The sequence below is a fragment of the Phallusia mammillata genome, chromosome 5, assembly GCF_965637545.1.
Source record: "Phallusia mammillata chromosome 5, kaPhaMamm4.hap1.1, whole genome shotgun sequence".
NCBI lineage: Eukaryota > Metazoa > Chordata > Ascidiacea > Phlebobranchia > Ascidiidae > Phallusia > Phallusia mammillata.
Window position 1 is genome coordinate 14,759,403 of NC_137256.1, and position 17,277 is coordinate 14,776,679.

At 36.3% G+C, this 17,277-nt stretch overlaps 2 protein-coding genes across 4 annotated transcripts; one reads left to right on the forward strand and one right to left on the reverse strand.

The window, feature by feature from the left end:
* Window positions 1-211: 211 nt before the first annotated feature.
* Window positions 212-2,667, forward strand: LOC145228130 (52 kDa repressor of the inhibitor of the protein kinase-like). The gene has a single exon (XM_080093125.1). It carries the CDS (start codon window positions 1,629-1,631, stop codon window positions 2,454-2,456), a length of 828 nt encoding a protein of 275 aa, XP_079949251.1. The 5' UTR covers window positions 212-1,628; the 3' UTR covers window positions 2,457-2,667.
* Window positions 2,668-2,750: 83 nt separating this feature from the next.
* On the reverse strand, window positions 2,751-14,031 carry LOC145228128 (uncharacterized). Of its 3 annotated transcripts, none has more exons than XM_080093121.1 (14): window positions 13,699-14,031; window positions 13,273-13,352; window positions 11,981-12,085; window positions 11,174-11,292; window positions 9,379-9,485; window positions 8,655-8,762; window positions 8,228-8,362; window positions 7,980-8,087; window positions 7,777-7,908; window positions 7,393-7,468; window positions 5,776-5,936; window positions 5,074-5,244; window positions 4,877-5,003; window positions 2,751-3,231 (listed from the first exon to the last, which is right to left on the reverse strand). In XM_080093121.1, exons 1-14 carry the CDS (start codon window positions 13,754-13,756, stop codon window positions 3,162-3,164), a joined length of 1,557 nt encoding a protein of 518 aa, XP_079949247.1. In that variant the 5' UTR covers window positions 13,757-14,031; the 3' UTR covers window positions 2,751-3,161. The 3 variants fall into 3 exon arrangements, with proteins under 3 accessions (XP_079949247.1, XP_079949249.1, XP_079949248.1); XM_080093123.1 differs by lacking the exon at window positions 13,699-14,031 and adding an exon at window positions 13,429-13,692; XM_080093122.1 differs by lacking the exon at window positions 13,699-14,031 and adding an exon at window positions 13,408-13,692.
* Window positions 14,032-17,277: the final 3,246 nt, after the last annotated feature.

Sequence of the window (17,277 nt, forward strand, 5' to 3'; positions counted from 1 at the left end):
CCAAATGAATACAATTATAACAGCGATTCTCATGGCTCCCGCTCATTCCGCCACGCGTGAATAGACCAATATTCTCCATGGCTGGCCTATTCAAGCGTTTTGAAAGGTGCTCTGTGCAAGTATTGTGTGTTGTTTCCTCAACCATTGCATCGAGGCAAAAAGGGCGCGTTTATTGTGACCCCTTTTATTAAGTATAAAGATTTTAATGAATGCGCGAGAAATCACATGGCTTCCTCCTGGCACAAAGGCGCATTGCAAGATTGTACAGGTTTTCTCAACGCCGTGCAAAACCCAGAGGTGTCAATCTCGAGTCAAATGGATGAAGCGGTTAACGAAGTAGTCACAAAAAACCGTAAGAAACTTCTTCCTATCCTATCCAGCATCCTGTTTTGCTGCAGTCATGACATTGCACTGAGGGGGAAGGAAAGTAACTCGGGTAACTTCTTCGACCTCCTGCAGTTCAGAGTAGAAGCAGGGGACACTATCCTGAAGGATCACGTGGAGAGCGCAAGCAAAAATGCAAGATACACATCCGTTCGTATACAGAACGAGTTGATAAATCTCTCTGAAGAAATAGTGAGAGAAGGAGTTGTAGAAGCAGCAAATACTTCAATCGGATTTTCCATTATTGCAGACGAAACTGCAGACATTTCAGGCACCGAGCAGCTGTCGATCGGTGTAAGATTTGTTGATCTGCAAAGGTCAGCAAAATGACCTAGCCACCATACGTGAGGAATTTCTTGGTTTCATTCCTCTTCAAGGGATGGACGCTGCCACAATTGCAGATGCTATTATCAACGAAGTAAAAAAATTTGGTCTTAATCTGAACAAACTGTATGGCCAAGGCTACGATGGATGCTCAACAATGGCAGGAAAAGACAACGGTGTTCAGGCCCGTATCAGAAGTATCTATCCCAAAGCCACTTTCGTGCACTGCTCCGCACATCGACTGAACTTGGTCGTTAATGATTTAAATTCCGTCGCAGATGTTAGCCACACAACTGGGACTGTGAAGTCTATCATCAAATTTTTCCGTGAAAGTCCAAAGCGCAGGAGACTCGTTTCGAGTGTACCTTTGTTGTGTGAAACCAGATGGAGTAAGTGCCGGATTAACCATTAGGCAAAGTAGGCACGTGCCTACAGGCCAGTCAAAAATCCAGGCCACTTTAAAATCATTAGAAATTTAGTTATGTTTTCAAAATAGTTATTTTGTGTATTGAAAGCGATCTACTCCGTAAGATTGACCTCCGAAAACTAGTTAACACGTTTTCAATCGCAAAAAACGCGCAAAGTTGTAATTTAGTTAGGCATATGACCAAGTTTTTGCACGGTAGGCCTACCCTGAGTTATAGTTGCAACAGCGATCTTTGTGACAAGATTTGCCAACAATGATAATTCTAATTTTTTAGTTGGCCACCCTGATTTTCGGGCCACTTATAAAATGTGCCTACAGGCCAGCAGACCCTTAATCCGGCACTGGATGGAGTGCGAAGTACAAAAGCATTCGCAAGTTTTCAGAGAACTTTTGTGCAATCTATATACAACTGGAGCAACTTGAGATAAATCAGCACGAGTCACAAAGTACACGGCAGACGGCACATCAGCTTAAGTGTACAGCTGGAACCACGATGTTTCTCATCTGTCTGAAGATCATTGCGAAGTACTCGGCAATGCTGGAGCCAGTTACCCAACTGCTACAGGCAGTTGACATGGACATGTTTGGGGTTCGAAATCATATTGACCTGCTGTTAAAAGCTTTCCGGGCTCACAGAGAGGGTGCTGAGCGTGTGTTTTCAGAGGATATCATGCCCGAGGTAAAAACTCTGGCAGATAAACTTGGTGTCGACTTGACTGTGCCCAGGCGATGCGCACGCCAGATCCACCGGTCGAATGTGGGGGGCACCATTGAAGAATATTATCGTCGTACCACCTATATCCCTTACATGGATTCCTTGATCCAATCTCTCGAAATTCGCTTTGGTGATAGCAACAAACCGTATTTCAACATTTTCAAATTGCACCCCAAAGAAATGCAGCAAACAGAAAGAGGGGAGTTTAAACACATCGTTCTATCTGTAAAGGAAATGTATGGCATTGACAATCTTGTCGAAGAAAGTCTAGCGTGGTATGACTTACAGAGGCACATGCCACTGAGCAGCTCCTTAGGCATGATAGAGCTGGTGAAGCACACCAACATGTTTCCTGCAGTGCGCAAAGCTATTCTCATCGCACTGACGCTGCCTGCAACTTCATGCGAAGTTGAACGGTCTTTCAGCACCCTGCGCAGGGTAAAGACCTGGTTAAGAACAACCATGAGTGATCAACGATTGTCCGGCATCTGTATGCTCAGTGTTCACCGCGATAAAATAAAACAACAGAAAAATGTGCTAATTAACAAGATCATTGACAAGTTCGGTAGAGACCCACGGCGTCTTCAATTTCTGTTTCAGGAATAGTTTCCATGAAACACTGTGTAAATGTTTGTTGTGTTTTGAGTTGCTGATTTTTCTACCCTTTGCGTTTTTTCTGTTTTTCCAGGGGGGGCAAGTGCCCCCCCTCCCCCCCTGCGGACGCCCATGCACGCTGCATATATTAAGAACAGATATGTCGCTGAACGTTATTTTTGATCAAATCCAGATCATGGAGCAATAAAGTGTTGAATTATGATTATGTCGTTCTGGAACGTAAACTTAACAGCATATTAGGGTGATGTTATCTAGATTCTATAGATAATACCTCGTGACATGCTCTTATTCGTTTGTAACTGCATCTCTAGATTTATTTTTGTATCACGAAACAGAACGATGTCATATCTAGGAACAACGTGACGACCACAACAAACACAACCGGCAAAACAATGACAGTGCATTTTCGGTGATACAATAAACAAATTGGCGTTTACTGTACACAAGTTGGCTATCTACAAAACAATTTGCAAAACAATATCAGTTTATCACACCACAAAACTTGCTGACCAAATCTTCCATACAGATAAAAATTACAAATAATGATTATTTTGTGAAAATCCATTTCATAATCAGAAAAATGAATGCCAACAATTTTGAAAACGTTTGCTTTTGCTTAATCTTGTTTTTTTTAGTCTTCAACTGCCATAAAACCAAGAGCTATAAAATGTCAGGTTCAAATATTGAAAAAGGTAATCATAGAACCGATAAAGAGTCTCCAGACAACTGCATCACTTTTGTCAAGCCCCGACTACACATCCATGGTCTGCAACACGAAACAAACAACAATGGCTTACAACTCTTTTTATTTTATACACACGTGAAATAGGTAGGTCAAATAATATCTACCATTGTGTATAACAAGGGTAACAAGAGCACAACAAGGGTTGCTTAACCACCAGGCAAACTCATGTCTAAAATCAAAAAACGAGCAGCACAGCAGCTTTTAGCAGCCTAATTTTAGATGCTGTCGTTGCATTTAAATGCACAAGACTGATATTACCAGTTGAAACTGCGTTACCGTGGGTGTAAATGTTATAGCAAAACAATAGTATGATTAGCTTTCAGGCTCGCTTCTCTCGCCATCAAGCATTAGGTCAGTGGTTCCCAACCAGGGCCCATGGCCCCCCAGGGGGGCCACGAGCTGTGTTCCGGGGGGCCACAGGTGTTGATTAACTAGAAACACCCACTAAAATCCATTTCCTTTTTAACTTTCTTCCCTAATTCAATCGACTATTTTACATACTATTTGTCTATATTGAGTTTTTTTACAATTATGGATTCTTGTTTATTCTATTCGACCTGTTTAAAGTCGAAATTAGTACCGAATTCCAACATGAGATTGCCATTTACATTTTTAAGGGGGCCACAGGTCATACAGGGTTACTTGAAGGGGGCCCACGAGGCCAAAAAGTTACTTTTAGGGGGCCACGGTCAACGAAAGGTTGGGAACCACTGCATTAGGTGATTATGGTTAAAGGGTGTAATCCGACCCTGGGTATGATACCGCCTATACCCGGGTTATTAGTGACATTATTTTACATAAAAACTAGAAAAGTGACTTTCTATTGTATTGCAAATAAACACATACAACACCATAATGGTATTCAACTACACCGTTGTCGCACTTGCAACGGATGTACATGTGTTACCTGATTTTAAGTGCAACTTAAAAAATTTGCAGAAATCATGAGGTCATGATCAGGTATTTACAGTGTGCGACCATGTTTACTTTTACGCACCATTTGTTAAAGGAGAACCACCATATTCATTGACAATTTAAAACATATTTAGCCGAACCGTAAATTACATTATGTACTACAGAATGTAATAACTAACAGCTATAAGGTGTGTAAAAATTACGAATTATAGGGTGTCGCGTAGTGTACGGCCAAAATCATTTTGAAGTTTTGTATAGGGCAGTGCAGATAATGGATAGATTTCAAATTAAACAAACAGGGTTTCAATCGGTTAAAAAAACGCAAACCCGTTTGAGTAAATTACACGAACCGGAACAAAACTCGAACCCGAAATTATTATTTTTGGTTAAAATCATTTTTTTGCGAAACCTTGCCATCTGCAGCGTCGTGTTTATTTGGAAACCGGAACAAGAAAGGAAATGACTACCAGGAAATTCCCAAAATAAAATGTTTGACCCCCTTTTCAATTTCTGGTCACGCCCCTGTGTGAAACTCCGATGTCTTGTAAGTTTAGATGTTTTATACGAAATAGGTTAACGGATTGGTTAAACTGGGCAATATGTACCCCCTTTGGGTAGTGGTACCAAATTCAAGATAATTAAACAAATGTTAACTAATCACAAAAGGGTATTGCCAGTTGCCACACTGTTACATAGTTATTTATGTTTTTTGGGCCAGCCGGTAAGTAAGGTTATACAACTCTGTACTTACCCATACAATAACACCCACAAAACAAATAATGTGAGAATTGCCGCCATTGTAATACTCAGTATAACAAGTGAAAGAAGTGCAGTCGACATATGTTGTGAATGAAGGAGCACTGTGTTATTTTTCTTGTCTGATGAAACAATGGTTTTGTTACACTTTATGGTTTTGGTAAATTAATTATGTCGAGTATATACCCTTACCGATGCAAACAGGCATATTGCTTGACCAGGTTTGATTTTTTTGGCATGTTAAGTTTCGTGAACCGTAAAGTTGATAACCTTCTGTGCAAAAAAACATCAAAGTTGCCCCGTAAGTCCAGGAAAAATCTTGTGAAACATACGGAATGCCTGGGTTATGGCACATCTGATTATCTAAACAAAACAAATTATAGATTTGCAATAATACCTGGAAAAAAGGTTACATGACTCTTTTTGGTGTTAACTATAAAGCTACATTTGTATGTTGCAGAGATTTTCAAGTTTATTGCATAGCTAACATGCAATGTTTTTTATCATAAACAATCTGGGATTCTTAGGATTTTGTATGCAAAGAACATGTTGTTCAAAATTGCAGTTTTCACACAGTTAAACAAAATGCGATTCATCAAAAACATGTATACCGCAATCAACATTGGTCAGTAAGTTTGATTCAACACTTAATAAATTTGACCATTTAAAAGTTAATGTAAACATGAGTCACATTTACACCAACCCCAAATGGGATGGTAAAATAATAAATGGGTGGTAAAAATTGAAAATAACTTTGACAAAGAAAACAAGTCTTTAACAGCAACAAATGTTGTGTAGAATTAATAAAAACAGAAAATCAAAGCTGATGCAAATACAACCAAAAAGTCAAGGTGTCTTGGCTGGCACTGGATCCTCTGCCCTTGATTAAGGTACCTTTTTCACAACTAGACCCTCCAAATCCAATCGGACATCTGCAACGTTTACTAGATTCACTTTCATTGATGCATTCTCCTCCATTCTGACACACATACTTTCCACATGTGGTTTGAACAGTATCACAAAAAACACCACCCCATCCAGGTTTGCATTGACACCTATCGGTACAACATTTAAACCCTGTTACAATTAACATTAAGACTGTTTTTGCTTTTGACAATACAAACCTTAACCTGAAAAAATAATCGATCGACAATTTTGTTTAAAAATACAATGAATACTTCCAAAGTAAAAATCATGATTTTTGAACTTTTAAAATACTCAGTTAAGTTTATTTTGCTTTATCAAAAAAATCATAGCAGCACCAATACAAACATTCATGAAGCCTGAAATAGATGTGCAATGTTGGCATGTTATGCAGTATGAAATAGCAGACAATACAAATGGACATAGATGTTGAACCACTGCAGCTACACTGTTGCTACAAAGCATTATTTGGCAGGAATTCACACACCTGGGTGAGGCTTGCACATTAGGAAATTGTGTCTGTGGGAAAGAATTGGTGAAACAAGTTGAAACTAGAGATGTACCGAATATTCGGTTTGCCAAATTTATTCGGCCGAATCGGCCACTTTTGCAAAGATTCGGTTTTGGCCGAATAATTTGTAGCGATTCGGCCGAAACCGAATCTTTTACGAACACATATTTAAAGCGTTAAACGTGTCTTTTCTGCATAGTACCAACGAAAATCGCGCCAATCATTATCTTTTTTAACACATTATCGCTTTTACCACTGCAGACAACTAATCAGTAATTCATTGTCAGGTTGGCAATCATGCTTGAGGCAATGTTAAACCCCACAGAACTAAAATAGGGACGAAACACAACCATTCTGCACTAATTGCCTGGTAGATAAACTTATATTTTCATGTCAAACGCGTAGCGTACGACTTCGCGTGACGTCATAAATGATTCGGTTGATTCGGCCGAATTTATTCGGCAAAACCACCGAATATTCGGTTTCGGCCGAATCGAAATTTCGCCGATTCGGTACATCACTAGTTGAAACCTAAACTAATCATCCATTTTAGGAAAAGCGGGTGGGATTCGACACGTAAAGAAGCTACTAAGTTCCCCTGCAAGATAGTTTTAAGCCCAGAAAGAAACCACAAGTTGTCATTTTAATTAACAATTTTCCTCTTCTTTTTTGAACACTAATTTCTTACAAAGGGGTAATACTGTACCACACTTCAATTAAACTCCTGGCAATTCACATTTTAGTACTGAATGCAAAAATTCTTTAGCCATTTCTTTTTTCCAACTGGTCAAACATAGAATGCGAAATATGCAAACAGTTTTAACACACATCTTGAAAGTAGATGCTTCCAAATTATTATCATGTCATGCATTTTTAATGGATATGATTTGTGATTAATATACTGTTTGTAATTAAATGCTGAAAATAGATGAAACTATACTTTGACATAACTCAACAATCTGTCAAAAACTATAAGAAATTCAGTGTTTAACAATATTAAAAAAAGGAACCACACAGAAAAAGCAAATGACTTTTATGTTTTTAATTTAGTATCATAAAAACAATTGAGGTTTTACCCAAAAGTTGATGTTTTTTCATCAAAAATGCATGCTTCTTTTGAATTACATGGGGATGATGAACAAGAATCTTCCACTATCAAGAAAAATATTTGTATTCTTCCAATAGCCATATTGGAAACAAATTTTTAATTTTTGCCCATTTAGCCTTAGGGCCCTCAAGCACAAGATTACACCCAGACTGACTTAAAAAAAGTTTCTTTATGAAAAACATTTTTTACCCCAAAAAATTATGTTTAAATAAAACCTCTCCAATAACATTTCCATGCTGCAAAAGACTTAACATGCACAAACAACCACAATTTGGTGTTATCACACTTCAAAGTCAATATGGCTTTTGAAAGTTTCAAATCCTTGATTGAAAGTACCAACTAAAAACAATACCTGTATCACAATTTACACCTGTCCATCCTGGATTGCACACACATTCATATGAATTGGTGCGATCAATGCATAAGCCACCATTTTTACACGGTTTCTCCAAACATTCATCAATTTGTTTGTCACAGAAGACCCCTTTTGTTAGCATGAATTTTTCATTTGTTAGAAAAATAAAACAAGAAATAAATTTGCAGTAAAAAAGTTACCTGTAAATCCACTTTGACAATGACAAACAAATGCATATGTTTTTGTGATCCACTCACAATTAGCAGCATTTAAACAAGGACTACTTTTACATGGATCAGATTGAATATCTAAAAATTATTGTGTTTTATTTCACTGAACTACATCACAGCTCACTTTCTTTTTTTCTGACTGCAGTTTTTTTGTTGTGATTTATTTCTCACATAAATCCAGTTTTAACATAAAGGAAAAAAGTGTAGTCTTTTCATACCATGCTCGCAGTCAGGGCCGTCCCACAATTTAGGACATTGACAAACATAACCTCCATCTTTTATCTCAGTGCACGTTCCTCCATTTTTACAAGGGGATGAACTACATTCATTGATATCAATATCACAATGGCGACCTGAAAATTGAGAATTGTAGAAATCAAACTACTTTTTACCATTGTATGTCAGTGAAACCTGAACAGTCGAACCAAGCTTTGGCAGATATCAAAACTTAAGATTTGGAAACTCTATTGGACAGTTTAATTGATAATTATGTTGCACATTTTAAAATTTTCCAAAAACATTTACAAGTATATAATAAATTATTACAGTTTCTCATAAAATTTTAAAAATGCAATCACCAGAACAGAACTTATCTACCTTTAGTAAATATGTTTTAGAAATATATTTAGAAAGTAGTGTGTATACCTGTATAGCCATTAACACAATTACACAAAAAGTCAACTTGATTTTCATCTACGACACACTCCCCACTGTTGCATGGATTATGGGCACATGGTTCAAAATTCGGAAAAGCTTTAAAAACATACCAAACATTGAAACAACACAACACACTTGAAATATGAGCATTTTTTTTTACCAAAACTTTCCATATATTTAAATGTTACAATGGCAAGAAACAATAAATACATAGCTGTTTTTGCATGTTTTTTTTCCAATAATTTGCATGCAGCCACCCTAAGATGATCAATTTTTCAAATATGTTCGCCTGTTTGAATTTTAGCTTATTAGGTATAGAATCATGCAAAGGTTTGGCCAACTTGCCTTCTGTTGTGTTTCCCTGAACAAGAAACTAAAGCGGCGTTGCTCTAACCCAGTACAAACTGATTGGTTGAGCTAAATTAAAGACACCAAATATCTAACTCAAATAAAATCATTTAAAAATGTGAAAGTTGCAATAAAAACAGGCAGCTTTAGGTTGGACACATTGTGAGCATAACGCATTCAGGTGTTGTCCACCCACCAAGAATAAAGATATAACAAACAAACATTCAGAGTTGGCAGATCAATTTATTGGTTTTTACCAAATCTGGCCCATTTTGTAGGTCCATTACACTTTGGCCACAATGTTCAGTTCCAATTGTAGCATAACAAACACACATTATATATTGTATCGTAAATCTCTACTTACAATTGTATGTAAGCATTGCACCTCGATAATTTCCTGTTTCATCAGAGTGAAATGCAATTGTCAAGCTATTTCCAAGACCCTTTACTACATCATCTGGTGCACTCCAACTATAAAAAGTTTATGACATCAAACAATAATATACATTCTTTGCAATATAAATATTTTAATAATTTATCAGGTAAAAAATTTGCAATAATTTCTTAACAACTGCACTAGTTATGAAACTTCTTGTGATATGTTTAGAAATGATAAATCTTGGCAGTGAAGAACCCAAATAACTGTAGAATAGTGCCTTTTCTACTCCACAGCACATTTAAATCTGTTTTGCTTAAGTGCTAATGTCTTCATGTTAACCTTCACGTAATAGAACATGAAGTGCTTTTTACAAATGTAAACAAATCTTTCGAAACATTTGGTTAATGGTACTTAACTGTTACTCGCACATCATACTATTACTATGTTACATATGTTATTTAAAAATATGCCCCAGTTTCCGTTGTTGGGTAATTGATTGGGTTATGGGGTGAAACATAGTAATCGCCACACAACTAAACTAATTGTACTTAACCACCACATCCAACACTTGCAATTATAGCAAGACCATTACTTATAGAAACTTTTTTATTTGTTGATTCAGGGTCGAGCAGGAGAACCACAGGGGCTATGAAGTTCAATGAAACAGTTACAACTACATGACTATATCTACCACCAGTTCAAGTTATATCCTGATCCATTGGGCAATTGGCTCCTATACTACAGGGGATTGACAAACGGTAGGGAAGAAAAAACAAGAAAAAAACAAACAAATCATAAATCCATAAAAAGTGTATTTCTTAATTATTACATCACATCCTTTATCCAGGGGTGTCCAACCTTTTTAGCCAAAGGGTCAGTTGATTATTTGCTGCTAATTTGTAATTTTAGAAATGGCTGTCTGATAATTTCTAACTAAAGTTTGATACTGTTTTTCTTGAACAAGTTTGGCAATACTCCCAGAGATGGATGATGTAGCAATGCAAAGCGAGTTTTTCTATATGGCTGTCAGAAATTAGTGATCTCACAGGGAAATTGACATGGTTCATCCGTGAAAAAAAAAACTTGAACGCACAAGCAAGTGCAGCCAAATAATGAGGTCTTGGAAACTGCCAATCTGTGAATCCTCTATCCATTAAAAAATCCATTTTTTTGCAAAATTCTAGCAATGGAATGTCTTTAAACATCTATAAATAAAATGAGCACTGAAGATCAATGCACTCCATCTGCAGGTTTTCTTTCTATACTTTCTATAAAACCATCTGATGTCGATAAAGAATTTTGTAATTCTTTTACTTCATCTTGTTTGAACTCATTCTGGTATTTATCATAAGCTGAATAATGTTCACTGATGTATTGTCTCTTCATTTTGTATTTCTTTTATTCAGGTTACTTGCTTTTTGTGTCATATTTGACATAATCTATATCACTGCAGAGTGCAGAAGATATTTCATTGCTAAATGCATTTTGCGTGAGTTTTCAATACAGTTGTGTATCAATCTACATAAAAAGAAAGCAAACAATAAATGGCAATTTCTCAGAATGTAAGTTTTCCATAAATTATGTAGGTGATTACGCTGATAATAAGTTATTTCAAAAATACAAAACTGGCCACAAAAACCTTCCTGTGGGCCATGGTTTGACACCCCTGCTTTAACCTAATTTTATCAAAAGTACAATCTCATGGAGTAAAGATTTTTTACTGCACTGTGTAATAATGGTTAGTGTGTTAAATTATACACATCATGCTACATGTTATTACCTGCAAAACTGCTTAACTCCAATTGAAGCAATGGAAATATTCAGATAGTCATAACAAATCGTTTTGTTTGAGTGCTTGCTCACAGGTGCATTTTCAATCACCATGTCCCATATTTTTACCTACAGAATGTTAGATAATAATTATTGTTCAATTATGGTAAATTAAGTCAAGTAGAACATCAACTAAAAAAACGAATTTTCTATGTACACAAAACTGGTTCATCGAGATTAAAATTTGCCAATTGTTTTATACCTGTTACTGATCTTTAATTTAAATTCATCTGACCAAGACAGGTGTGACATCACCTTCTGTACATTGGCGTACGCTAAGTTTCAATTTAGGTATTTGGATTAATTATCAAAGAGAGAGGAAGCATCAATATTGCCTTGAATGAGATATATCACAAACTCATTTCAGCTGGGGTAAATTTAGTAACTGAGCTGACAATTCTTGCTATTCATACAGAATTTCAAAAATGCGGGTTGGCTTTGGTCTGTAGGTCTCCTGTTTGACACTTCTTAGTTATGCAATAATTACACATATGATAACAATTGCAACAAAAAAGATTTCAATTCCCCCTTAAAAAGCACTATATCCAAATCAATTATTTGGCAAACCCCTGGGGTATAATCAAACCCGCTTTAACAAGCACTGAACTAGATAACATATTAATTCTTCAAGGTAAGAAAATACCTTGTTTTTTCATGGTTGCAGGTTCTGCACTCACGATTTAAAATCAACTATTACCATAATTTTTCCTGATACCGAACAGGTTAAAGTAGCATAATATAAATGCTTAATACTTACGACAAATAATGTTTTATCATTGGATGCATTCGTGGTCCAAATGCACGAAAGATCTTCAGAGTAAGTTTGATTGATTTCTTCCTTAGTTTTCGGATAGTTTGGTGTCTGTTAAAACAAAGTTTCCTTTTGTTGGGGCATGTTTTGGTCTTTTTAACTAACTGAAGTGTAGTAATTTGGCTACACATATAAGCTCACTTATCATGTAATGGCTTTATGCTTTTATAACGGCAACATATTTCGCAGAATTATTATGTGTGGTAACCAAAGTTAAGATACAAACCTATTTTTTGTTTACACACTAATTTAGGCAGAAAATAAAGACTTTAGGCAAAGAGTCTTTCGAAATACTGCCAATTAATATTTACTACATCCGATTCAATTGTTACCCACTTACACCATTTACAAAACTTTCATGTCACAACCAAGGTACATTCGTCACTTAAACATTACAAACATTTATTACCTGAAACTGCGAACAGAAACAAATGCTTCCACACATAAATGAATGGGGAACATACTAATAGCATATGACACGATTATTTTTGAATTCAAAATTGGTAAAATCACATTCACACATTGCATTTGTGAAAATCAAGCAAACCCTACAACTTTCTGTCAATGTTTAGTGATGCATCCAAGTTCTGGTTGACCAAAACATTTCACACAAATATGGCATTTTGCCGATGTTTTAGTTTGATACAAACTTTTTTTAAATTCAGTTGTAATTTTTGGTGCCATTCAGCCACTGTTTAATAATTCAACCACCAGGGATATAAGAGACATATGGGTTTGGCATCATCGGGTGGTTAACACACCCTTAACACCATACTTATGAAGGGGACTTAAAAAAACTAAGATTAAAGCAAGTGGTTTTGTTTCTTTGTTTGTTTCATTTCTAGCCTTGTTGGGAAAGCATCTGTAAAATGTGGTATGCTTATATTAGGTCCAGATTCAAGCTGCCTGTTTTCCTGCGAGTCCACTTATCATTTTATATTTGATTTTTTTTCGAATCTGTCAATTAAGTTTAAACCATCGTGTTCCATTAAACAATGCTGTTTTTTTTGCTCAAGAAAACAAAAGTGAATGAGACAGAATTACAACCCACAATCTTGTGAAACCATTCGGCTATTTTGCGCTTACCAAGATTTAAGCTGGTTTTAGATAATCTTACAATTTGGTTATCTGCATGAAAATTACGATGAAAATAACCACCTGTGTCTGCAAAATGCAGTGTTTGATGAAAGGACTAGTTTCTTATTATACCATCCCAAAATATGTTTAAAAAAGGTTACCATAAGAAGACCCTTGCTTTCAGCCAAATATCCTCCACACTTGTCATAGGTAGCCAAAGTATCCTTCACTTCTTCTTGACCTACATGAAACAGACACTGCATTAATGGATTCAAACAATGCTCCATGGTTTATACCAGGCATGGACAACTTTTTACATGCAGCAGGCCAAGATCAGCCAAGTCACAGTGGGTGTACTAATTGTTTACTTTCATTTCCCTTCCATCTATTGTTTACAATCTTGATAAACCTCTCAAACAACAACGTTTATCTACTTGGGGACACATACTAAATAAAAGCCTTTATAACGCGGCTGCAAGACAGATAATTTTGCGTGGAGAACAAGATGCAGGCATACAGCCAACAGGCTGTAGTTTCCTGACCTATGATTTATACAGCACCTAGGCTAGTTAGATGTGGCTACTAACTGTGATATGCAAAAACAAGAAATTTCTCGCTGTATATTTTCTTTTTTATAAAAAGCATTTCGAGTCATAAACGCCTCCAACAAACAACAATCATCACTCATCAGTATTGGTTGGTTTCAGTTTGCACTAGGAGTTGGAACTTGAAACACATCGTCTGCAGTTTGGTTAAGTTTGACCAGGTTTGACTTTTGAACCCATGTGCATTACAACGTGACAGAACATGTTTTTATCAAAAATAAACATTCAAAAATTTGACTCTGCGCGATAAAAAAATGTGTTCTCCCACGTTTACTGTTTTGCTGTACACCTGCAGCAGACTTATCTGAAAGTCCATTTATACTGCGCTTGCTTTTTTACAGTCTCACACAGTGGCGGCTCGTGCCTAAAATTTGTGGGGGTGCTGCCCATTGTGACGCAATTTTATTGTGACGCAATAATGTACACGAGTGTAAACAGCAGACGGCATCATTTGTGTATTTTGTTTACTTGCACAGCGACGGGCTAAACACAATAACTTGCACAGCGACGGGCTAAACACAATAACCCATTGTGACGCAATTTTATTGTGACGCAATAATGTACACGAGTGTAAACAGCAGACGGCATCATTTGTGTATTTTGTTTACTTGCACAGCGACGGGCTAAACACAATAACGTTCAGTCATAATGTGAAAAACAAAAACATACGTGGCACAGCTTCGAAACGAAGCGGTTGTAAATACGGTAAAACACAACAGGAATTTCAGTTCGACAACAAAAATTTTCATGTTTCATTTGAGTAAATTTAGTCACAGTCAGCGTTTTCAACATATTCTATGACACTTCACAGATTATTGTCACACAAAAAAAACTAGCCATACAGCTTTTTATTGGTATCATAACTAACAAATTTAACAACCACATTACATTGGTTTCAGAACTTGTTCATTTAAACATCTTTCTTGAATTTTTGCGTACAGACTATTAATTGTATTTTAGTTCCTTAACTGCAATAATTGCTGCTTGCTGACAAATAGCTTGTAATTCCTCCTTCAAGTTCAAACCGCCTTCAAGCTTTAAAATTTACAACACTCCCACTTAAATTTAAACCATACTATTAAATCTTGTGCTTCCTTTTTCCAACCAAAATGAATCATGAGGTTATAGTTAGGGCATGATAATTGATAGCTTCTTCCTTAATCCCAAATGATAACTAAGAAAATGTTTTTCTATTTAGTACTAGCACTGCAAGTCTTTTGGATATATTGGTGTTCCTCAGCAAAACTGGCATCTTTGTCAGTGTTAAAAAGAACTGTTTTGCCTTTGAAGGAATCATGGAAACAGCAAAAAAGGATTTTTCATCCTAGTAGTTTAACTTGTCAAAACATCATCTCTAGATTAATTATTTTCAAAGTAATCATGAACATCAGATCTACAGAAACATTTTGAGTAGCTAGCTGTTCTTTGTCAACAATAGGATGTGCTTGGTGTCACTACTATCTTGTCTGTAGAATAATCATTCTTAAGCAACACTTCCTGTGAAGCAATTTAGCAGCTACTGTTTAGACAAACAGTACATGTCCATTATATCAATACACATGATTGCACTTGGTTGCAAATAGTATTTGTATTTGCCAAATACTGTCCATATGGTGTGTTAAGAAATCCACACTTTAAATTGTCTTCACTCTTTTTTGTCTTCATTTCAAAATTCCTGTTGCTTGCAGTTGTTAGTTCTGCATTTGATATTGCCTGAATTTCAGTAAGGCATTTAACTTCACAGTCACAAATTTAATTATTGTTTGGTAGCATTAGGAACTAAAACTAAGTATTTCTTGTTGTTGCTTATTCCTGCATGACATTGGAGTAGCAGATGTTTTGTCCCATACTTTCATAACTCTTTTAAATTCAGTTATTTATTATAAAGGTTAATTGTGACTTTTGAATGTGTTAGATGACCTTTTTTTTCTTTTTCAAGGTGTTAGATTAGATACACTTATTTAATTCAATGATAACTGTAAAACCTGAAACCCACTTACAGTCATCTTAAAAAGTCACGACTAACAGTCAAACAACAAATTTAATGATAGCAAAGTAATTCTTTAACTGCACTTACTGTCGAACTTAAAAACACAGTACACGGGTTTGGCTTTGGAGCTCACTGATGCGAAGCAGACAACACAACTAGCGCTACGTCACGCGAGGGGCTGCGCGAGCCACAGCCCCCTCTCGCCTATTTCGCCCGGCATGTAGCTTTTCCAAGTGCGCATGCGCACAACTGAAAACGTCATGAAACGTCACGAAACTGGAGCTGCAGCTCCGCCATAGATAACATATTATTATTTTTTCAAATTTTTTTTTTTAAATAATACAAAATTTTTATTAATTTTATTTTAATAAAATGCCGATTAATGCCATAAAAGTTATTCTTAGTATACACTGATCAAACATAAAAACTATATGTAAAGATTGTTTTGTATAACAACTTGGAATAGGAATGTCAAGTAAAAATACTGGGGGTGCTGCAGCTCCGCAGCCCCCTCGCACGAGCCGCCCCTGGTCTCACAAGTTGTGACAACTGGTAAGTTGTGCTATTGTTTTGTCGCTGTTACACCTTATTCTTTCACAAATGCTGGGATGCTAAAAAAAGTTTTTTCGATGATTTATTTCGTCCAACAGAAGAATTGGAGGTGTTATCGTTCCAAAGCAGAAAAAATGCATTGACGACTGTGTCAAAAACCAGTGTTAAACCACTTTTGCAAAAGATTGTGGCAAAACTATGTAAGCACGTTTAAGCCTACTCATTTTTAAGATATCGACTGATATAGCCGAAATATGAGACGTGAGTACCGATTCTGCACATAGAATCAGGTATCGTCGACGGCAGTATTATCACATCTGCTTACTGTTGACTGCTTTGCTGAGAACATTTTTCATGGCACGAAAGGCTAACTTAGAAAATATATAGCGTAGAATCGGTACTAACTAAAGTAAAACTGTTTTATAAAGCAGGGGTGTCCAACTCGAAAGCACCGCCGTGCCAATCTAGGTTCTAAAATATACTCGCGTGCCAACGTTTGGTAGGCCTACTTTTTCCAAACCATGTCTTAAACGTCTTAACGGTAGAAAAAAATATGTTGTCAAACGCGAGTACGGAGTAAACTTGTTTATGATATTCCAGAAACCTTTTATAACATACCATGTCGCTTAAAGGGCAGAATTCATAACATGGAATATAATACGACAGCATAAAGGCCCGGAATTATCCAGAATTCGACAGTTTCAAGCGCCTAAAAGTAGACGGATCGAGTCTAAAAACGACCAATTTAATTAGTGGATTTGTGTAACCTTGATACTGATCATCTTTACTGAAGTTAGAATAAAGGCCAAAAAGAATCAATAGAAACATAATAATTGCGTGACAAATCCTAATGTTTACCATCTGAATGTCCAAAAATTGCGTGCCATTTTCAAATGCTCTGCGTGCCACTTTTGGCACGCGTGCCACGTGTTGGACACCCCTGTTATAAAGTATCAATAAATTCTTTTTTCATTAAATAGTATTATTAGTGGGTAGTTTATGATCTTAACTAAGGTGAT

Coding starts and splice junctions, on each gene's coding strand:
- LOC145228130 (XM_080093125.1), top strand. CDS start 1,629: ATGTTTCTCATCTGTCTGAAGATCATTGCGAAGTACTCGGCAATGCTG.
- LOC145228128 (XM_080093121.1), bottom strand. CDS start 13,756: ATGCTTTTTATAAAAAAGAAAATATACAGCGAGAAATTTCTTGTTTTT. Junction 5,937..7,392: donor GAAAAAACATCAACTTTTGG/GTAAAACCTCAA, acceptor TTGTACCGATAG/GTGTCAATGCAAACCTGGAT. Junction 5,004..5,073: donor CAATATGCCTGTTTGCATCG/GTAAGGGTATAT, acceptor TTGTTTCATCAG/ACAAGAAAAATAACACAGTG.